This window comes from Schistocerca cancellata, chromosome 3 (genome assembly GCF_023864275.1).
Source record: "Schistocerca cancellata isolate TAMUIC-IGC-003103 chromosome 3, iqSchCanc2.1, whole genome shotgun sequence".
Taxonomy (NCBI): domain Eukaryota; kingdom Metazoa; phylum Arthropoda; class Insecta; order Orthoptera; family Acrididae; genus Schistocerca; species Schistocerca cancellata.
Window position 1 is genome coordinate 72,237,228 of NC_064628.1, and position 23,304 is coordinate 72,260,531.

Consider the following 23,304-nt stretch of genomic DNA (forward strand, 5'->3'; position numbering starts at 1 on the left):
TGAAAATTCGGAAAAAATTCGTTGTGTAATTTACAGGGAAGCTTGTTTTCTCGGTACTCAGGCATTTGACCACAAACAGCTTCAACAGCTTATACGGGAGGATAATTTTTCGTCTTCCTGACTATGAAATGTATCAGCAATTAATGATGGCGGGTTGTGGTTGGTATACTGATATGAAGACGCTGTTAGAGAATCCAAAGAAATGTAAGGCGGAATCATAGCAGACGGAAGGATGATGGAATGCGTAGCAGCTCCAAAAATATGGGGACTCTGAACCAGCCCTGCACTCCCTGTCCGCTTATCGAGCCGAGACTGAGTACTGAGTGGGCGTTTTCGTGAGCAAGGGCGTTCCCCTGGTGAGAACACAAATCCCCGTGTACAGGCAAGCTCAGCAGCGCGCGTAAATCCTAGCGTTACAAAAGCGCCAGTAACAAATGGCGAGGACTCACACCTGGTCGAGCATTGTTGTGTGTCTGTCGCAACTGTAGAGCGCACTGCGGGGGTCGCCATCATTCCGTCTCATGTGTGAGTTCGTGGGCGTCCAGACGTTCGCACACCTGGCACCGGAACAGCAAGTTCAAGGCCCGTTCTTCGCGTTGGTGCATATCAAATTACGGTTTCGTTAGGGAAGCTGTCCTAGTAAAGCACGTTCCTCGAATTAAAATAGCCACTATCACTTCTCCGAGTACGACTATAGGGCACCGATGTAACTACCTTGAGACACTTTTGGAGGGGTTCTAGGCGTTACAGTCTGGAACCGCGCCACCGCTACGGTCGCAGGTTCTAATCCTGCCTCGGGCATGGATCTGTGTGATGTCCTTAGGTTAGTTAGGTTTAAGTAGTTGTAAGTTCCAGGGGACTGATGACCACAGCAGTTAAGTCCCATAGTGCTCAGAGCCATTTGAACCATTTTTGAGACACTTTTGTATCTCACCAGAAATGCTCTGACTGTGTTAATCGAGCGCGCATCGACACTAATGTCAAAGCATGTGCGTTTTTTTTTTTTATATATAGAGGTGGAGCCCCTCCACGCCCACACCGGCATGATGGCCAACACAAAAGGTCTACTGCCATCTCTGCATAAGGGTTAGTATTCACTAAAGTGAGGTGTCGCAGGATGTGGGTACTGCGATGTTTGCGTACGTCTGGTTAGGATTAACCATTAATACGCGCTCATCTGCAGATAGATTGGTCGAAATCTGACGAAGGGTAGCGGTTTGAAGGGCAGAGGAAAAAAAGTGCCAAGGCAAGAGCCAAGGGAAAAAAACCTCTGCGAAAGTTAGGTCGGGCTGCAAGAGCAGTAGCCGTTGTTTTGCTGCCTGCGATAGGTTGTGCAAGGATAGGCTTTGTTAGTAGTGGGTATCATGCATGTCGATACCTTGACGTTGTGCGTTTGTGCTGCTCGGCGGCTGGCGCTGGGTGCTGGTACAGAGTCCTCGTTCAGCGTCCTGCAACCTGCAACAGTTAGGTTTGTTATCGGTCTTGTGTCCGATAGGTCATATACCGGAGGCACAGTGTGAGGGAATGTTGGCAGATTGTTTGTGCGTCTGTGGGCGAGCTTGTCGGTGTCCCTGCTGTGGCCTGTTGGTCGGCTCTAATAGCAGCTGGTAGTTGCCAGTCAGTGTTGCTGATATGCAGGGGCTTACCGACGTTTGTCGCTGTTTGCGTATGTTAGTTTACCATAGATGGTTATGCCCTAGATAGCAGTGTCTTTGGTCGCTTGTGTTTCCACCTGTGGTTGTGATCGTAGTTTCCCAGAGTGAGGATGAAAGGATTGTTCGAGTGTCTCGAGTTCCTGTATAGCCGTGTGGCGTGTTTCTTGAATACTTCCTTGAGGGTATCAAGGCGGTATTCATGGTGAAGATCCACGGTGCGTGTGTAGCGTGGAGCATTGCTAATGATTCGTAGCACTTTGTTCTGTATGATCTGCAGGCGGCGCAGTCGTGTGGGAGCTGCATATTCCCAGACGGGAGCTGCGTACGTCATCAGAGGTCTAATCAGTGTCATGTATAAGGACCTCGGATGTGCGTGTCAATACAGTTCTTTTTAAACTCGCGGAAATTGTTCTGAATACTCTCCTGGAAAAATACCTCTAGCAAGAAGGACATGACAACGAATAGCTTCACTGTGGCTTGCGGATTGTTTGGAGAAAGAATTTTCCTCTTGAGCGAAACTTTCTGTGTGCCAAACAGAGATATGAGCCAGTGCATTTGGAATACTGGAATATTAAAGTCAGCTGTAACGCGCAATCTGGCGATAGATATGTTGAATATGATGAATCAGGACATAAAACTTACAGAACAATCCGCATAGTGTGTACATGTATGTTTTGGCAGGTTCTAAGTTATCATGTGAATCTGAGATACGATTCCAATTAAGCAATTTAGACAGCTAAAAAGTAACAACTCACAGCAACGATACACTGCAACTTCTAGAGGTCTGCATTTCTCTTGTTTATAAGAAAGAAAACTCGATAACAACAGTACTACACCAGACCATCACTACATTTGTGTTTTCCAACCCACCGCACGATATGTCGTGGTAGGTACACTTGTCACCACAAGAACTGACCGTAGCTGAAATTTCAGCAATCCGTCACGTTACGTAGGAACCAATCGTATAGCAAAGACTACAGTGCTGTTCATACAAGTAAAAATTGCTTGTAATTTGTGGTACAACTGACCACGTTACACCCTCATGCATCTAAACATGAAGGAAGCACATTCTCAAAACACGGAGTAAAAGCTACACTTGGCCATTAAAATTGCTACAGCAAGAAGAAATGCAGATGATAAACGGGTATTCATTGGACAAATATATTATACTAGAACTGACATGTGATTACATTTTCACGCAATTTGGGTGCATAGATCCTGAGAAATCAGTACCCAGAACAACCACCTCTGGCCGTAATAACGGCCTTGATACGCCTGGACATTGAGTCAAACAGAGCTTGGATGGCGTGTACAGCTCATGCAGCTTCAACACGATACCACAGTTCATCAAGAGTAGTGACTGGCGCCTTGTGACGAGCCAGTATCCAGGCCACCTTTGACCAGACGTTTTCAATTGATGAGAGATCTGGAGAATGTGCTGGCCAGGGCAGCAGTCGAACATTGTCTGTATCCAGAAAGGCCCGTACAGGACCTGTAACATGAGGTCGTGCATTATCCTGCTGAAATGTAGGGTTTCGCAGGGATCGAATAAAGGGTAGAGCCACGGGTCGTAACACATCTGAAATGTAACATCCACTGTTCAAAATACCGTCAATGCGAACAAGAGGTGACCGAGACATGTAACCAGTGGCACCCCATACCATCACGCCAGGTGATACGCCAGTATGGTGATGACGAATACACGCTTCCAATGTGCGTTCACCGCGATGTCGCCAAACGCGGATGCAACCATCATGATGCTGTAAACAGAACCTGGATTCATCCGAAAAAATGACGTTTTGCCATTTGTGCACCCAGGTTCGTCGTTGAGTACACCATCGCAGGCGCTCCTGTCAGTGATGCAGCGTCAAGGGTGACCGCAGTCATGGTCTCCGAGCAGATAGTCCGTGCTGCTGCAAACGTCCTCGAACTGTTCGTGCAGATAGTTGTTGTCTTGCAAACGTCGCCATCTGTTGACTCAGGGATCGAGACGTGGCTGCACGATCCGTTACAGCCATGCGGATAAGATGACTGTCATCTCGACTGCTAGTGATACGAGGCCGTTGGGATCCAGCACGGCGTTCCGTACTACCCTCCTGAACCCACCGATTCCATATTCTACTAACAGTCATTGGATCTCGACCAACGCGAACAGCAATGTCGTGATACGATAAACCGCAATCGCGATAGGCTACAATCCGACCTTTATCAACGTCGGAAACGTGATGGTACGCATTTCTGCTCCTTACACGGGGCATCACAACGACGTTTCACCAGGCAACGCCGGTCAACTGTTGTTTGTGTATGAGAAATCGATTGGAAACTTTCCTCATGTCAGCACGTTGTAGGTGTCGCCACCGGCGCCAGCCTTGTGTGAATGCTCTGGAAAGCTAATCATTTGCATATCACAGCATCTTCTTCCTGTCGGTTAAATTTCGCGTCTGTAGCACGTCATCTTCGTAGTGTAGCAATTTTAATGGCCAGTAGTGTATGTTGTTGGGTCCCTGGGGTTATACAGGGAGGTCAGAAACAGTCAGGAAAGTTTGTATTGGTGTTACAGGTTAGGGTGTTCTGAGAAACAATTGTTAAGAAAAAAATTCGATTATTGCAATGTCCCCGAGCTAATCAGCATTGAATCTAGGCAGTAAGGCCGTTACTCGCACAGATTCAAGCGGCCCGCCAGATATCATTAGTGTCAGTAGTCCTCACAATGTAGATGACAGCGCACGAGACTTCTGAGTCTTTGGCTCGGGTTCGATCCCTACTACCGTCCCACGTTCAATTTTTGCACCGCTCTCTTGTTCGATTTTAGGGAGACAAAGGAAGAATACGTTTTGCGACACAGTCTCTGGCGAGGCACTTGAATTTGCACGCCCAACAGCGTGATTGGCTAACTTCAACGCTAACTGACTCGGAAACGGTGCAACATATCGAATCTTTTTCTTAAGAATTATTTCTTAGCAGCGAGGATGACACGGCGGTCGGATGCTCCCGATGGGCCACTTGTGGCCTGAAGACAGAGTGCATATTTATTAGCAGAACCTACCCTGCAACACACTCACAAGCTTTTCAGACTGTTTCTGGACACCCTATATAGTAGGAAAAGCACTTGAGGCATGATACACTGACGTGGAACAGAGGTTATTAGTGTCAGTAAATACTTGGATGTCGGAATAACAAGTGTAATGTGACTGTTCAGTGGGATTGTTAACAATCCGGAAAGCGGCCACTTGACGGCGATGTTTGGTTTGAATTACGCTCGAGACGAACTTGTTGAGCTACTGCATTACCTATTTTCAACTACAGAAAATATTACGAGTACATTCACACAGTGACAACGTCATTTTCTATCTAGCAGTTTTGCTCCATAAACGGCCAGAACTACTACTTAATATCTCGTCTGAAGTCTTTAGATTTGAATCGCCGGCCACTGTGGCCGAGCGGTTCTAGGCGCTTCAGTCCGGAACCATGCGGCTGCTACGGTCGCAGTTTCGAATCCTGCCTCGGGCATGGATGTGTGTGATGTCATTAGGTTGGTTAGGTTTAAGTAGTTCTAAGTCTAGGGGACTGATGACCTCAGATGGTAAGTCACATAGTACTTAGAGCCACGTAACCAAAAAAAAAAAAATATTCATTTTTCTACCCCCTGATCTCTGCTACCGTGACGTTCCAGAAGTCGATTTGGGTCTTCGCAACGTTTCATGTCACTTTTCTCGTGTCGTCCATTGTGTCTCAGTAAGTCAATTTTCGAATGAACTCAAGTCAGAAAGAGGCCAGTTGACGAAAGCAGTGTCGCTCTGATTTGCAACCTACCCACGGGCTCCGAAAAACAAAAGAGCAACGTAGGGCGCCGAGAGTAGACTTCGGGTGTAAACAGCAGCACGACACCGACCAATACCTGACAGTCTGGTTGACCGGAGGTTCGAGTCCTCCCTCGGGCATGGGTGTGTGTGGTGTTCTTAGCATAAGTCAGTTTAAGTAGTGTTTAAGTCTAGGGACCGATGACCTCAGCAGTTTGATCACTTAGGAATTCACACACATCTGAACATTTTTGAAATGGCTGCAGAAAACTGTGAAGATATCGAAAAAGAAACGGTTGTCTGAAGGACTGATTCAGCTTAAAGGAATTTCGTGGCATCCCTGAATTACTTCTATGTCTTCGGCCACATCCAGGACCCGTATCCGAATGTGAAGTTCTTAGTGGAGGGTACTTCGTACTGTACAACGCATTACGGTTTCGGCCCGCTCCGTTCGCGTGTAGATCGCGGGAAGTGTGAGTAGTCAAATGTCCCAGTGCGCACTGTAATTAGTCTGCTTACGCCTTAGAGATCTCTGTAGGAGAGATACGTAAGAGGCTCTAGAGAATTACTAGGTTCCTCACTGAAAGTGCTTGACACTTTGTAAGCCGACCTTCACGGGACAGTTTGCATCTATGGTCAAATGTTTGCCAGTTCAGGTTTTTCAGCATCTATGTGACGCTCTCCCGTCGATCAAACAAAACCGATGACCATTCTTACTGCCCTTCTTTGTAATGCGTTCAGATATGCCCTGTTAGTCCAATATGATATGGTTCCCACACATTTGAGCAATATTCCAGGATGAAGAACACGAGTGGTGCGCAAACTGATTGCATTTCACCAGAAGAACACGAGTGGTGTGCAAACTGATTGCATTTTACCAGTATCATATGCTTTACGTGCGACTCAGCATACGTGATTAATAAATTTCATAGAATGAGATTTTCGCTCTGCAGCGGAGTGTGCGCTGATATGAAACTTCCTGGCAGATTAAAACTGTGTGCTCGACCGAGACTCGAACTCGGGACCTTTGCCTTTCGCGGACAAGCGCTCTAACCAACTGAGCTACCGAAGCACGACTCACGGCCGGTACTCACAGCTTTACTTCTGCCAGTACCTCGTGTCCGCGAAAGGCAAAGGTCCCGAGTTCGAGTCTCGGTCGGGCACACAGTTTTAATCTGCCAGGAAGTTTCAATAAATTTCTTTCCATATGAACTGTTACACGCATTTATTTGTATGAGTTCACTTATTCCAACTGCGAGTCATTGGTGTTGTTGTCATACGTTTCTTGCGATTTGTGAGTTGCAGATTTTACCCCACATTTTAAAGGAAGTTGTCAGTGTTTACATTGCTTTGAAATCTTACTTCAGTATACATAAGTGCATTATCTGCAAAAAAGTATGAAGTCGTCTGAATTTACTTCTGCATCTGTCGATGACGCTGCATCCAAGACAACATGATGTGTCGCACCTCGCAAGACATCCTCAGTCCACTCAAAAATTTCATTTCATACGCTATATCTTGGTTGTTGATAAACGTAGGTTTGATACCTAATCAAATGCTTTTCGTAATTCAACGCATAATGCATCCACCTAACTGCCTCCATCTATGGCCTTAGGAAATCACGAGAGAAATGCGCTTGTTGGGATTGGATGACTGGTTTTTTTCGGAATTCGTGTTGTTTGATATGTAGGTGTCATCCAGTTCCAGAGCTTAGACTATGTTCTAAGACTCTCCAACAGACAAATGTCAGTGATACTGAAAGGTAAATTTGTGTTTATTACTTCTGTTACTCTTCTTTAGAAAGGTCGCCTCTGTGCTTCAATTACTGCGCAAAATAGTAGTTTGAGGTATCCACAGAACATTATGGGTACAAGAGAACTGAGAAGTATGATACGTACAGAATCTGGTAAGGATTCAATGAGGCTCTGGAACTATGTTGAGTTTGAGCGATATCGGCTGTTCTCAGTGCCCCCGACACCATCTGTGTCACTAGTCTTTTCAGTGACGGAGCAGTGAAATTGGGGCAGTACACCTGGATTTACGTTTGCGATCACTAAGTTCAGTATTTCTGATTTTGTTTTTCTGGCCTCACTTTCAGTTATCATGTCTTCCATGAGTGTCTGGACACTAAATTTGCTACTTCTGAGGAATTCTGTGATGATTTCTTTATCGATAACGCTATCGCCGATTTCTTACCCCATCCGCCTCGACTGAGCTAGAGACCAGTCTCTAATGACTTCGGCACCGACTTGAAGTTAATGTTACGGAAGAAATCGATGGGGGCCTTTCTGGAGCTCAATCTAGCATACTTCTGAAGTGATTTAGGCGAAAGTACCCGAATGCGATCTCTGGACATTGTGATATACGCTATGTTTGGCTTCATTAAAACAACAAATCGTTAACACTTTCAGCCAGAAGGCAAATACTTGTTTATAAAGAATGATGAATGTATAATAAGATGTCGCATAGCGACGGTGGAATATCCTAAATAATGTAATTCGTTGTCTTTGGGCGGCAATATAAACATAAGAATACGGATCGATATGCGATCCTCCACTATTTTGTTCGCCGGAGAACAAATGAAGCTCTGAGCGCTAAACACTTGTACTGTTTTTCTCAAGTAAGACGGACGCAGATTTGTGGCGGTCTGATCTAATTTTTTACTAAATGTATAAAAACGTGTTCTGTCGAAGTTTGAGAAGAAGAACTGTTATAACTTATCGTGACGACACACGGCCGACTCAAGAGGACAATGGCTATATAAAAGGGCGCTAAATGGACATGAAACGGACATAAAAATCTACCATCATTTTAATACTAAGCATAAGGTACGACATATGTTTTAGTTATAATAAATATTTGTTCTGGAAATGTTGAATCATTTAGCAGTGCTCATTCCTATCATCTCCTCAGTATTATTTTCATTTTAATTATGCGTTTTGCTAAGATTACAGACACCAAGATCAGCAGTCCAATGTGCGTGTTACATTGACAAAAAGAAAAGTGTTTTATCGTCGTTCTTGCACCAGCTTTAATATTGAATTTCCCTTTGTGTGATGTTAAAATTGTTATTGCGCCCTTAAGAACTTTCTGGTCCCTTAGGAAATTTGTTTTGCCATAACAATAACTTCACAGACCGGGTGCGATCGTATCTACGATCATGAAGTTGAAGCGTCCCCTTAGAAAAATTAATGAATTACTGTGCTGATAAACCTCTTACTTTATTTGCTTTTCAAACTGCTGAGCAGAACTGAACGCTCTTTGCCTATTCTGATCAACACTAAACTGACACCCAATATTTTTAGCGCAACGCAATCTGACTTTCAAAAATCCCTACAATGGCCCTGACTAACAATAATCTATACCTTTCATCAATCACTTACCTCACAAAAATCTTCGTCACTCGAACTACTGCAATACAGCGAGCGCCACTACTGCCAGCTAAATATAGGATTCTAACTACTGAAGGCACTAACTACTGATAGGCATAGTTATCAAATGAAAGATTTTGATAGAGAACAAACAATGTATTTACCTTAATAGTGTTCAAAAGTCATAATATATATATTAGTTCATGAGATCCAGTCTTACAAATTTACTGTCTCTGATGGACACACGTCCAGATCATCCGCTCTCAAAAGTCCGCCATCTCTCTCCGCACATTCACCACTGCTGGCGGCTCACCTCCAACTGCGCAACGCTACGCGCTGTTCACATCCAGCTGCCCAACACTACAATAGCAAACAACAATGCAAACCAGCCACAGACTGCACACAGCACAGCCAGTTATTTTCATACAGAGCGCTACGTGGCGTTACCAATAAAAAAAACTAAACAGCCTACTTACAAAGTAATTACAAAGACCATAATGCAATTTCTTAATCAACAGCACGCTAGCTGTGTCTGCTTCAAGCCACGCGGAACTGCAAGTAAAGACTATTCACATTTCATAATGCAATATTTTATGAGAAAGGTCAACCCATGATTCTTATGCCAATTGTGATTGATAAAACAGTAAGCGAAATGTCAAATTCCAACTCTTCCAGTGAATAACAACATCACTTTTATTTTGTTACATCACAACATGGACCTGAACTCGCTAGTCCCGAACCTCATGCCGATTGCATCATATCGCATGCTACAATAGCGAGCGACTTTGTGCCACAAAGGAGATGCTTGCTCTGGGAAGAGACAATGTCTCGTAGGGTCACTGACTTCAGAGGGAGGGTAAGTTACACCGTCCTTTGGCTTTGTGCTGCCACGGGTTGGTAACGGTCAGCTTATCGAATTACGAAGCCCGGAAGCTCGAGGTTTATGCACGGTAAACCGATCAAAGTATATTTATGCAGCCAGTTTATAATCCGGTGAGGCCATCCTCGAGCTGGAGGACACCGCCTGCGGCTAGTGGGCCGATCCGGAGAAATTGATGCCAAAAGTTGGTGTGTGCGGTCGGAGGCGGCGACCTTGGCGGCGGCGGCGGCGGCGGCGGCGGCGGCTGTGGGGACCGCGCTCCACGCTCCGCCCTGCAGACCGCCGCATCCCGAGCCCGGGTCCCGGCGGCGCCGCCCCAGACTATAAAAGGGGCGGTCCGGCTCTCGGACGGCACTCTTCCGCAGCAGCGAGTACTGGGACCGTCTCAGCAGCGCCGCGCTCACATCACATCACACATGGCCAAGCTCCTGGTGAGTCGCACCGTCCTCTGCGCAGCGTCGTCTCTTCCAGCCATGCAGTATCTCTAGCTTGACACCTCAACGTCTCTTTGGATTTTATGTTTCGGCTCCAAAATTTCATCATCAGCACGCCTACAGAATGAGTCTGACCCACTATCATTTTTTACATCCATTAGTATTTATGCATGTTCGATGTAATTCTGCTACTCTACCTATCTTTTACTGATTCACTTACCCACTGCACTCAGACTTTCATATACAATCTTTGCCGCCTCTACAATTTTGTAATTCTTCTACCTTTACTGCACCAAGTAACTGCTCTTACTACTCTATCTATCTTGTACTGATTCACTTACCCACTGCACTCAGAATTTCATATACAATCTTTGCCGCCTCTACAATTTTGCAATTCTACGACCTTCACTGTACCAAGTAACTACTCTTGACTATCTCAAAAGGTCTCACTAAAGTCTTCTGATGATGATTGTTGAGAAGCTCTTCATTTCATACTTTTCGTTAATTTTCAACATGTTTCCACAACTACGTCTACACTTCTCAAGCCACCTTATGGAGCGTGTGCTACCACTATCTTTTCCCCACTTTGCTGTTCCATTGGGGAATGGCCCGAGGGAAGGATGACTGTCGCTAAAGCTCGGCATGAGCTCTATTTTCATTATTCTGGCCACGATCATTTCGTGAGAAGTATCTGGGAGGAAGTAATGTGTTGTCCGACTGTTCTTGGAACGTACGTTCTCGAAATTTCACCAGTAAGCCTCTGCGCGAGGCACAACGCCTATCTTGCAGTGTCCACCACTGGAGTTTGTTCAGCATCTCCGCAACGCCCTAGCGCCGACTACACGATCACTATGTGATGTCCTTAGGTTAGTTAGGTTTAAGTAGTTCTAAGTTCTAGGGGACTGATGACTTCAGAAGTTAAGTCCCATAGTGCTCAGAACCATTTGAACCATTTTTGAACACAATCACTGACGAAAGGCGCCGTCTTCTCAGTCTCTCTCTTTACCATTAATCGAATTTGGTAACGCTCCCAAACTGATGAACAATACTCAACAATTGGTCGAACGAGTTTTTGGTAAGGCATCTCTTTCGTGGATGACTTAATTCTCCAAAAGGATCTCAGTATGCCACCTGCTTTCTCCATTATTTGTTTTATGTTGTCACTTTATGTCGCTCTGCATGGATGCTCCTGGATATTTCACAGTAGTTACTGTTTCAAATGGTTCGTCGCCAATAATGTATTCGAAAAGTAGTAGATCTTGTCGACTATTTACGAGTATTACATTTATAATTTACCTTACATTTACAATTATTTATATTTTTGTCACACAATGCCGGCCGGTGTAGCCGAGCGGTTCTAGGCGCTTCAGTCTGGAACCGCGTGACCGCTAAGGTCGCAGGTTCGAATCCTGCCTCGGGCATGGATGTGTGTGATGTACTTAGGTTAGTTAGATTTAAGCAGTTCTAAGTTCTAGGGGACTGATGACCTCAGATGTTAAGTCCCATAGTGCTCAGAGCCATTGGAACCGAGTATACTTTTTCAGAAACATCTTCCGCAATTCAATGAAATATTTGATTGAAGGACGACCCAGAGGGGCATAGTTTACAGTTCATCTTCCATTCGAATTCAAAGTCCGTTGCAGACGGAGCGCAACGTCTGACCGGACAGAGACCAGAACTGAAATCCGCTGAAACTTTCATTCAGTGGCATTCGGAAAACCAGGGGAAATACTGTCAAGACGAAAGGAGGGCGATGTGACTTCGCTAGCATTTTGACAACTGCAATACATCGCTATGATGACGTTATGTCCCCTAATCTGAAATCTTTGTTCACTGACGAAAAACCGCGATACCTGATCTATTGACTTCTAGCATTTCTTTCTACTGTACTAATATAACAATTTAATGCACAGTTACAAAACTTGATTTATTGTGACGTTCGTCCTACGATGTCTCGAATACTGTTGTGTCATACGATACACAGTTGTGGAAGAAGTACCCGACTTTATTTTGCTCAAATTTGCGTCTGTGTAGTCCCCACAATTTTCGTGTATTTATTAATTCAGCAAACTAAGTAGTTTCATTAAGAGAAACTTCCGGCTTATTTCATTCGGATATAATAAACTGATGGGTGAACTTCCTTCATTTTTCGAAAAGGTATCAACAGACTCGTCGGGTACTCGTTCATTTTCTAATATAGGCTGTTTCAAATTATCCCGTAGTTTTTAAAATCTGTAACAAAAGTGCAGTAAATAGGGCAAAGTGCATCTACGGGTTAGTATTATACCATATTTTCTCCTTTACATTCACTTTCGTTGCATTCGCCAACTCACACCAAATTACCACTTTCCAGCATAACCTAGGCCTCGGGCTATGCTACAGATCGGGATTAATTGGGACTGCAGTATTACCCTCTGGCAGATAATACTCAGGTGCAACATTGAAGTAGTTTCATGACCTGAGCTTACATGTTATATATCCATGTACTCTTCGTATTCTATGAAAGATAATTTGGTACAAAAAAACAGTTTCATAGGTTCCTAGCGTTCAACGGCAGATGTAATGACAGAAGAACGTCTTGTAACAACGAGGCTAGTCTAATTCCTTATACGAGCTATTACTGGATCGCAAATGAAACCATTTCCTTTCGAGAAGTTTTATTTTCCAAGAAATGGACGTTATCAGTCCCAGTAAGGTGGTGTACTAAATAGCGCCAACGTGCTGTTTATTTGGTGATGCTGAGTACTAACTAGCTTCACAACCGGCATACATTGATCTCAGGTTCCCGATGATTGAGACCAAGCTATCTTTGTCGGTTACTGGATACAAGTTTCTTCAAGCTGTATGCACAAACTAGATTCTTCAGCTTTTAAGTTGAAGGTAACCTTGTCAGCAGACCGAAGGTAGGTTTGAAAACAATATTGCTTTCGTAGGCATTGTCCTATTGGAAGATGTATGGCATTGCCCTGCTCAGTCCTTTGAACTGGTTAGCCCAGCCAGTTCTAGGGAGGTCCTACAGTTTAAGATGGCCTCTGAATTACAGTAGCATCCAAATATGTTCTGCCTGTTTCATATACTCAACTGCTATAATTTATACTACGAATTTATACTGTCTTGCAGCCCCACTTCAAGATTACCGTTATTTTTTCCGTCACCCTTTGTATAACTTTGAAATTCTGGATGATCCGTTTGTGCTCATGCGCGTAAATCGATCGTTGCAAGTTAGAGGAACCATGTGTACTTTTCTTTATTAAGCTGTATGTGTATTATTCAGCTAAGAAAGATTTTTTGGTGTGGATATCGGGAAAGGATCTTTTTGTGAAAAGGAGATGATAGGGAACTGTTAAGAAGTCCACTATAGCAGACTCATTTGGGGACACTCAAGATACCCGATTCAGCATTCGCCCACATTAATATGGATCATGGATGACTACACCGTAATGTATTTCTTACGCAATCGTGGGCGAAGATCTGAATACATCCTTGCACTCAATACACGGGTCAAAAACCAGGCAAGGTCGACTACAGTAGTCGGCGTTCCAGTGAAGGACGTCTGAACATATATTTAGTTGTTTATCTGTAGGTGGGGCTAAGCTCCACTGCAGACGTGCCAGAGGATCTTTCAAGAAATTTATCGGTGCGTGAGTCATGGCCGTCAGCCATGCTGGAACGTATTTTAGATGAGGAATTCGCCCATTATAAATATTGTACTGACAGGTCAGGCAGTCCACTACGGAAAAGTTTGATTATTGTGGCAGTTGTGGAACGCGTTCTTCTACGAGGTACAAGACAGTCGGCTGGTATTCGTAAGCATAGTTTAGAAAGCAACAAAAAATATCCACGTAACAAAAATCATCTGTAGCGTTCGCTGTCACATCATTAAAAGATGCCTAATTTTCTATGGCAGTGCAATACTAATCCTGTTTTAAAGTCTGACTAACTTATTCTTGATAGAGGCAGTCAATCGGTGACTCAACTGATACTCCTGAATGCAGAAGACAAGACTGTAGTGTTTTTGACAGCCTCAGGTATTTTATCGAGTTTTCCAAATTGGTTCATGCGAAACAACTTGTTAGGTTTGCTCTATTATTCTTATTTGTGTGTGATACTACCGTGGTCGTAGAAAAAAACTATGAATTTCTGCAACTGCTGCCAAAGTGTATATCTTTTGTAGGAGTAGCAATTCAACCTGCATACAGTAATGAATTAACTTTTAATATTATGTCACAAGAAAAAAATATTTCGCAGTTTAAACTGTAGAGGAAACTGTCCATAGTTGAATTACCTCTGAAGCGTGATAGGTAGAACACGAAAATAAAAATAATAAAGCTTCTGAACATAACTGGGATCGACGAAAGGGCGGTTGAAAATGTTTCTTTCATGAAACAGAAATTTAGGCTTAAATATTTGAGACTTTATGTACTCTCTGTACAGCGCTAATTTTATCCACTTCTACGTTATGAAAAAAAAAAAAGCTCTTGTGTAAGTTCAGTTTCCAGAAGTACGAATCATGAGAACGATGTGCAGACACTTTCCTTGAGTTGCCTTCACAAATGCTGGTCTAATCAACTGACACCAATCGACATGTGACGAGCAAGAAGTCTATGATGGATCAAGCTTGCAGTTAACGCAGGGAAGGAATGACAAAAGTTTCCCCCTCGCTACAGTCAGACAGCAAGATACAAGATACGGAGTATGGAGAAGGTACGGAACATAATCTTTAGACAGCGTCCATTAGAGACGGAACACAAACTCAGCTGGATAAATGTTGGGAGGGAGTCTGTTTTTGGTGAAGGAATCAATTTACTGAAAATACTGAAAATGTATGTAGTATAAATTCTTTCTTTCTTTCTCACTGGTCATACCGGACTCGAGAGTCCATTACCGCAGCAACGTATTTTCGCCATCTGTCCCTGTCTTGGGCTATTACCATCCATTCACCTTCAATACCTAGGCTCCTCAAATCAGCCTTCACATTGTCCCCCATCTACCCTCGGTCTTCCCACAGGACGTTTTCCCTCTAAGTGCCCTACCAGTACTCTGCGCGCTGCCCTGCCCTCATCCTTTCGAGCTACGTGACCCGCCAATCGCAGCCTACGTGATTTAATAATACTGATTATGTTAGGACTTGAATAGAGTTCGTGAACCTCTTCGTTATGCAGTTTTCGCCACTCTCCGCTAATATCATCCCTTTTTGCTCCGAAAATTTTCCTCAAAATTTTGTTTTCAAATACTCGAAACGGCTCTTCATTTTGCGCAGTGAGAGACCAAGTCTCACACCCATACAGCATAACTGGTAGAATAATAGTTTTGTATATTCTAATATTTAAATGCTGAAGATTAGATGGGTAGATCACATAACTAATGAGGAAGTATTGAATAGGATTGGGGAGAAGAGAAGTTTGTGGCACAACTTGACAAGAAGAAGGGATCGGTTGGTAGGACATGTTCTGAGGCATCAAGGGATCACCAATTTAGTATTGGAGGGCAGCTTGGAGGGTAAAAATCGTAGGGGGAGACCAAGAGATGAATACACTAAGCAGATTCAGAAGGATGTAGGTTGCAGTAGGTACTGGGAGATGAAGAAGCTTGCACAGGATAGAGTAGCATGGAGAGCTGCATCAAACCAGTCTCAGGACTGAAGACCACAACAACAACAATCTTTAAATTCCTAGACAATATCTGTGATGAAAGTAGAACTTGTACTCTGCTTTCCCGTCGATGGGCTCCCACGGAAACCGATGTACTTGAAATAGTTGGGTGAAGGTTTAAAAAAAAAATAGGAATTAAGTAACACAGGTTCAATACTGCTAGAAAGTGGCTAAGCTGCGAACACACTTGTATCTGATTCAAAATTGCCCAAGCGTAGAAAAACCGTCATAGAAATCCAAAGAAGAGGGGTGCGGTGCGGTGGAGGGAGACAGGTGGGTGGAGGGGGTGGGGACCCAGACCTGCAGACAGCCGTGGTTCGCTGGCGCGTGTCGTCGCCCTTGCCGGGCGGAAGACGCTCACGGCCGTCCGGACGGGGCTATTTGTGGCGCTCCCGCTGTAACGGAGCAGGGCGGCGGCGGCCGCTCGGGTTGCCGGCCGTCTCCCTTCGAGTCCCGGTAGCTCCGAGAAGTCGTAACGCGATTCTGTGTTACGGAAGCGCCTGCGTCTCCGCTTCAAGGTCGCGGCGTCGGCGGCGTTCGAGGCTATCTTGCGGACAGTGGCATTGTCGCCTTATTCGCGTTATCCCGTTTCTCAGCTAATGCGTGTTTCTCCACTCTGCCAAAATTTAATTATTTTTAGCTTTCAAAGATGGCACTGACTTTGCAGCTAAGGTTTCGCATTTGTAATTTTCTCTTATCTTGGACAAGAGAAACTGATGCACAATCAAGAACAAACTCCAGTGTTTCTTTTTGTAGTGCAAACCATTCGCATGCAAGAATCAAAATGGTTCCCGAAAGCACCGAAAGTGTACACGAATTAGTAGACAATCTGAGTAGCCGTCTTAGATTGTTTGCAGATGATGCTGTCATTTACCGTCTACTAAAGTCATCAGATGATAAAAACCAATTGCAAAATGATTTAGACAAGATATCTGTATGGTGCAAAAGGTGTCAATTGACTCTAAATAATGAAAAGTGTAAAGTTATCCACTTAATAACTAAAAGAAATCGGCTAAATTTCGGTTACACGATAAATCGTACAAATCTAATGGCTGTAAATTCAAGTGAATACTTAGCTATTACAGCTACGAATAATTTCAATTGGAACCATCACATAGTTAATGGTGTGGGTAAAGCAAACCAAAGACTGCCATTTATTAGCAGAACATTTAGAAAATGCAACAGATCAACTAAAGAGACTGCGTACACCACGCTTCTCCTGGGTTACAGGACTGTCTTATGTGTTCGTTACTTCAATGTACAAACCAACAGACGTAAACTTTTCGTTTCCATGAACATTCAAGCGTTTGGATAACCAAGACACGATAGAGACGAATGATTTTAGGTGCTATAGTGCCAGTTGGGAATCTAAACCAACAAATAAGAATGGTGAAGAGCTCGACGAGAGCACAGTGATCGACAATATCACAATGATTTATTATTCAAAAGAATCTCATTTCAAAAACCAACGTACGCACCGTGCGTAATTGAACACCGACAGCAAACCATTGTTGAATAAGTGTCAGTGGCTCTGTATTTCGATTCATTCTCTTATTAGATAACCGCTGTATAAGAACATGATCCGCGTCTGATAGGAGTGACGGAGGACATCGAAAAAGATCGAGAAAGGGCAGCTCGTGTTTTACTATCGCGAATAAGGTGAGAGAATGCAACGGACGTGATGCGTGAATTAGAGTGACAGTCATTAAAACAAAGACGTTTTCCGTAGCGGCAGAATCTTTTCGTAAAATTAATATCACCAACTTTGTCCCCCGAATGCGAGAACATTCGGTTGGCTACCATCTACATAGCGAGAAATGATTATCAAGATAAAATGAGAGAAGTCAGACCTCGCATATAAATATTTAAGTGCTTGTTTTTCCCGCGCGCTGTTAGAGAGTCGAGCCACAGAGAAACAGCTTGAAGGTGATTAGCTGAACCCTCTGCCACGCACTTAATGGTGAATTGCAGGGTAACCATGTAGATGTAGACGACCCAGCTTCCCCTGTTCGTGAGCTCCGAAAGGCAGTACACGGCAGAACTCAGACTGATGTCGCGTTTCTTGACTTTCAGAAGCTTCCGATACAATTCTACACCGTCGTCTAGTAAGCAAAATACGTGGGTACGGGATACTGGACTGAAGAACTCCACGCAAGCAACGCCGGCACGGTAGCTCAGCGTGTTCGGTCAGAGAGCTGGTTGGCCTCTGCAATGAAAAAAAATGAGTGAAAAGATCAACAACGAACTTCAACGGATGTCATGTGACGAAATACAACTATCCATTAAAAAAAAAAAAAAAAAAAAAGCTAGCAAGCAAAATACATGCGTACGGGATACTGGACTGAAGAACTCCAAGCAAGCAATGCTCAGATGTTTTTCTTTTTCTTTCAGTTTCTTGGCTGTCTGGTCGTGCCCATTCAGCCATCTCAGTAATGAAGAGAAGATACCATGGGGTACTGAAGACGATTTTCTTGTTAGTTCAATGCCCATACGAACGTAAAGACAACCCAATGTCCAGTACCCCACTGGAGAAAATTTTCTACCCACCCGGGAATCAAACACGCACTCCTTTGGTCAGCAATCTGGTAGGCTGACCGCGCAGCTGCCGCGGCGGAATTCCAGTTGTTCTTGTTGGGAAGGCAACGTGACAAGGGAAGGTGGCGTTTTGCTTGTCCCAAAGTAGTGTGACAGGACATCTGCTGTTTATTATATACACGATGTTTCACAATTCCTGTTGCAGGCTTCTAGACGTTGTAGAGGGGGCTTAGTAGATAAAGTTTTAATAAGTAATCTATGTCCGCAAATGTACCGTTCGGATGCAAAATAAACGGCAAGATCAGATCATTTTCCAACTTTCCGCTTCACAGCATGCACACAGCGGAGGCTGAGTCTATGGCATGGGCAAAGTTTCGTGTACTCACTGTCGTGTCCTCTTGTACGTAACGAAGGGCGCCCGCTTCGAAGTTGACAGCACAGCGCGTCCTTGGAGGACCACAGTCAACCCTCTTGAAATTGGTTCCATTCCATAGTGGTTGCTAGGTACAGCAACCGGTTACGAAAGTCTCAACTGCAAAATCTTTCTTACCTACAGGGAATGCTATATGTGGGCATTATAGGACGAATGCTGATTTTCCACATTAATTTTTACGTCAATCTGGTGATGCCCCAAAAGGGCGAATCTTATCATTTCCTGTAAATAAAAAAAAAAGTTTTGCAGTCGAGACGGTCTTATTTCAAGTGAACCCTTCTAGTTGTGATCGTACTAATCTCTCGCAGCCCCTATTGTAGTCGGACGAAAATGGCATGTGATGTATTTAATTACAACAGCGACTAACAACGACGCATCGTCAAGCCAGAGACTTGAAACTGATTTGATGTTCAAACCTATTTTATATCCAAACGGTGCATTTCCCGTCTTGAGTTTCTTATCAAAACTTCACATAGTAAGTGCCGTCTACAACGGCTAGAAGCCTGTTATAGAAGTTTCGAAACACCTTGTATATACCACATGCAGGCGACGTGACGTCCACTCGTAAAATATATTAATCGACTTCCACTATAGCGTACCCCTATGTTTCTCAGAATTTCGAACACTTGCACCATTTGACAATCTCGAAAGCTTTTTCCAGGTCGACAAAACCTACGAACATGGCTTGACTTTTGTTCAGTTTGGGTTCCATTATCAAGCACACCACAAAACTTTTATCTCAACTGACTCTGGCCGCGGATGACTATACAATTATACAAATCTTGATAGTTCTTCGTCTTACCAAGCGAAGTAATAAAAAGAGACAGAAAAGTTTCCAAGAACAGCGGCGCGGTTCGTTAAGGCATGTGTTTGACTAGCACGAGAATTTCACAGAGACCCTCACAGATTTAATGAAAATACTCAACGCAGCAGGCAGCACTCGTCTTATTTTCTTCACTTTTCTGGCGAACTGACATAAAAACCGCGGGTTTACAGTTACAGTTTCGATAAGTGGTTTGTGTTGAGAAGCCAGAGTCAAACTTTTACCAGTTCACGCCGTACTGATGGCTTCTGACGGATAAAATGATGGTTCCTGCACCAAGTAGTTAATCATATTACCCTTAAAACATTTAGTATGTATTGGTTACTGTTGTCTTATAATGTGGACTCGTTATTAGTTACGCTGTTTAACAAAGCGTCGACAGATGGGTGCAAACTATTTACGTGAGAGAAGGAACATGCTACTGTTGACAAGCTGAGCAGGATCTCCAAGGAAACTCTAAAATGGAAGGAAAGCTTTCGGGAACTCACGTTTTCTATGACTTTAAAGCACCCGATTCTGTGTCTAAGTTTGCTAGTTAGGTGATGACTCACCTGTTGATTGTCTGTTTCAGTCAGTTGCCAGTATTTGGACTGATAGACGAGAAGTGATGATGTACAGCTTTTAATCGGTATACTGTGTGTCACTCAGCATACCTCTCTAACCCCTGCTTAGTATCTCACGTTACGAGAACATGTGGCAGTATTCGTAGCCAATCAGAGGTGGACCTTCTCTCGGATGCTCCTATGGTGAACACATTACTTGTTGGAACTGAGCTTCACGCTCTCGTTCTTTTGATCCATTCTCATCTAGGGAACGTGGTGCCGCAGTGATTACAACACTGAGCTCGCACTCGAGAGCAGCAGGTTTCCAAGTCACGTGACATTCAAATTTAACTTTTCTCTGGTTTCCCTAACTCCCCAAAGCAAATGTAGAGTAGTTATGGTCATGAGAAAACTGTCGATTTATTGTGACAGTTGAGATTTTATCGGAGTTATTGGTTGGGGGTCCGCTTTCTGGTTTTCAGCCGAGCTGATGATCCTGTTCTTATTCACATTATTTCGAACAGCTGTCCACTCAGCGAGTGCAGAAAACAAGAAATCTCGCAGTACATGAAGAGCCGGCCGGAGTGGCCGAGCGGTTCTAGGCGCTACGGTCTGAAACCGAGCGACCGCTACGGTCGCAGGTTCGAATCCTGCCTCGGGCATGGATGTATATCATGTCCTTAGGTTAGTTAGGTTTAAGTAGTTCTGAGTTCTAGGAGACTCAGAAGTTGAGTCCCATAGTGCTCAGAGCCATTTGAACCATTTCAAGCACATGAAGAAGACCTCTGGGTCAGTTGTAGAAATAGTGGGCGTAAAGATGGCATAAACAGCTCGGCTGAACATCAGAAACCATATCATTACCCGATTTCTTTCCGCATACTTGCCCAATCTGAGCTTCACTAATGATCTTATCATCGACTGTATCTAAATCCTAGCCACCTTTCTACGTACACATGTGCGACAACGCACTCACCGGTCGACAAACTTACACACTGAACAAACTAAATTGAAGAATGCTACCGTTTCAGCACAATCCCCCGAACACTGTCCGTCTGTAAGACAGTGTTTATCTGCTTTTTTAAAAAAATCTTTATTTCCAAATCTTAATAATTATACAATTTTAACCCACTACCTTATATGATCAGTGGGTCAAGATGATGATACAATGGTTACAATTGCAGCTAAATTCTAAGTTATATTTAAGTAACTAGGTAGTAAAGCGAGCTACAGGATAACTGCAATGGGCAAAGTTAGTTGATTTTGATTGTATGTGAATTACTTAATTAACCTATCTATTAACTAGTTACTAATGCCTGCAGCGTTACATATGTGTCAGTCAAATGTATAAACCTACTTACAGAGCCTTGCTCATTGATCTAAACCCAATGAGCGTGCCCCTGACACTGGGCAGGCCAGGATGTTAGTCGCTGCAGGTTCCTAGAAATAGTACCTAATGTAAGTCCTACAGCTAATCCTATCCTAAAGTCAAGTTCGGTGCTTGTCCATGACCGGTAATGTTGCACCTCACGCCCCCTAAGTCCCGAACGCGGCGGATTTCCAAACTGTTTTGTGTAAAAGTTTCGCCTCGAGCTGTCCAGCTGATACGTGTGTTCCTTTTCTCCGTTCGCAGGTTGTACTCAGCGCCCTGGTGGCGGTGGCGGTGGCGAGGCCGGGCTTCCTGCACGGCGCCCTGCCCTACTCGGCCATCCACGCACCCATCGCCTACGCCGCGGCGCCCGTCGCGCTGACGTCGCAGTACCACGCGCAGGACGAGCTGGGCCAGTACAGCTACGGCTACCACGGCGGCCTCTCCGCCAAGTCGGAGGCGCGCGCCTTCGACGGCTCCGTCGCCGGCGGCTACTCGTACGTGGACGAGAAGGGCGAGCTGCAGAGCGTGCGCTACACGGCCGACGCCGTCAACGGCTTCCGCGTCGCCGCCTCCAACCTGCCCGTGGCCCCCGCCGCCCCCGAGGCCCCCGCCCTCGAGGCCCCCAAGCCGGTCGAAGACACCCCGGAGGTGGCCGAGGCTAAGGCCGCCCACGCCGCCGCCGTGGCCGACGCCGCCGCGCGCGCCGCCGCCGCCCCCGAGGAGCCCGAGCCCGCCCCCGTGGCCGTGCCCGCCGCCCCCGCCGTCATCCCCGCCGCGCCGGCCGCCACCATCGCCTACTCCGCCCCCGCCGTGGTGGCCGTGAACCCGGCCAAGTCGTTCGCCTACTCGACGGTGGCGGCCGCCCCCATCGGCCACCTGGCGCCCATCAGCTACGGCTACCACGCCGTGGCCGCCGCCCCCGCCATCAGCTACTCGGTGGGCGCCGCCGCCCCCGTCGCCATCGCCGCCGCCCCCGCTGAGGCCAACATCGTCATCAACGACAAGGGCGTGCCCGAGTACACCCCCGAGGTGGCCGCCGCGCGCGCCGCCGACGCCATCGCCCACCTGCAGGCCAAGGCCCGCATCTTCGGCTGAACCCCCACCACCGCCACTCTGCTGCTAGTCCCGCGATCACCACGGCTCACCACACCTACAACGGACCAGGCATCATAATACTCCTGGCGTCATTCTAGCCGCCGACTTCCTCTGTACAAAGTTAGGCAGATTAAATTTATTTTCGCAAACACAATTACAGATTCGTTATTTCTCCAGTGATCCTTCCTTATAACTTAAGTGTTTGTACAGGGTTATTCGTATGTACACTACTGGCCATTAAAATTGCTACTCCAAGAAGAAATGCAGATGATAAACGGGTATTCATTGGACAAATATATTATACTAGAACTGACATGCGATTACATTTTCACGCAATTTGGGTGCATAGATAGAACAACCATCTCTGGCCGTAATAACGGCCTTGATACGCCTGGGCATTGAGTCAAACAGAGCTTGTACTGAGCAGTATGGGGACTTAACATCTATGGTCATCAGGCCCGTAGAACCTACAACTACTTAAACCTAACTAACCTAAGGACATAACACAACACCCAGTCATCACTAGGCAGAGAAAATCCCTGACCCCGCCGAGAATCGCAACCGGGAACCCGGGCGCGGGAAGCGAGAACGCTACCGCACGACCACGAAAATAGAGCTTGGATGGCGTGCACAGGTACAGCTGCCCATGCAGCTACAACACGATACCACCGTTCATCAAGAGTAGTGACTGGCGTATTGTGACGAGCCAGTTGCTC

The 23,304-nt window shown here is 45.2% G+C and overlaps 1 protein-coding gene and 1 non-coding gene across 2 annotated transcripts; one reads left to right on the forward strand and one right to left on the reverse strand.

Moving 5' to 3' along the window:
- Window positions 1-6,452: 6,452 nt before the first annotated feature.
- On the reverse strand, window positions 6,453-6,528 carry Trnas-cga (transfer RNA serine (anticodon CGA)). Its single transcript has one exon. It is a non-coding gene; the product is annotated as a tRNA-Ser (tRNA).
- Window positions 6,529-9,997: 3,469 nt separating this feature from the next.
- On the forward strand, window positions 9,998-22,742 carry LOC126177005 (cuticle protein 18.7-like). The gene is made up of 2 exons (XM_049924222.1): window positions 9,998-10,137; window positions 21,755-22,742. The coding sequence occupies exons 1-2, from the start codon at window positions 10,123-10,125 to the stop codon at window positions 22,586-22,588; spliced, it is 849 nt and encodes a 282-aa protein (XP_049780179.1). The 5' UTR covers window positions 9,998-10,122; the 3' UTR covers window positions 22,589-22,742.
- The last annotated feature ends 562 nt before the right edge of the window (window positions 22,743-23,304 follow it).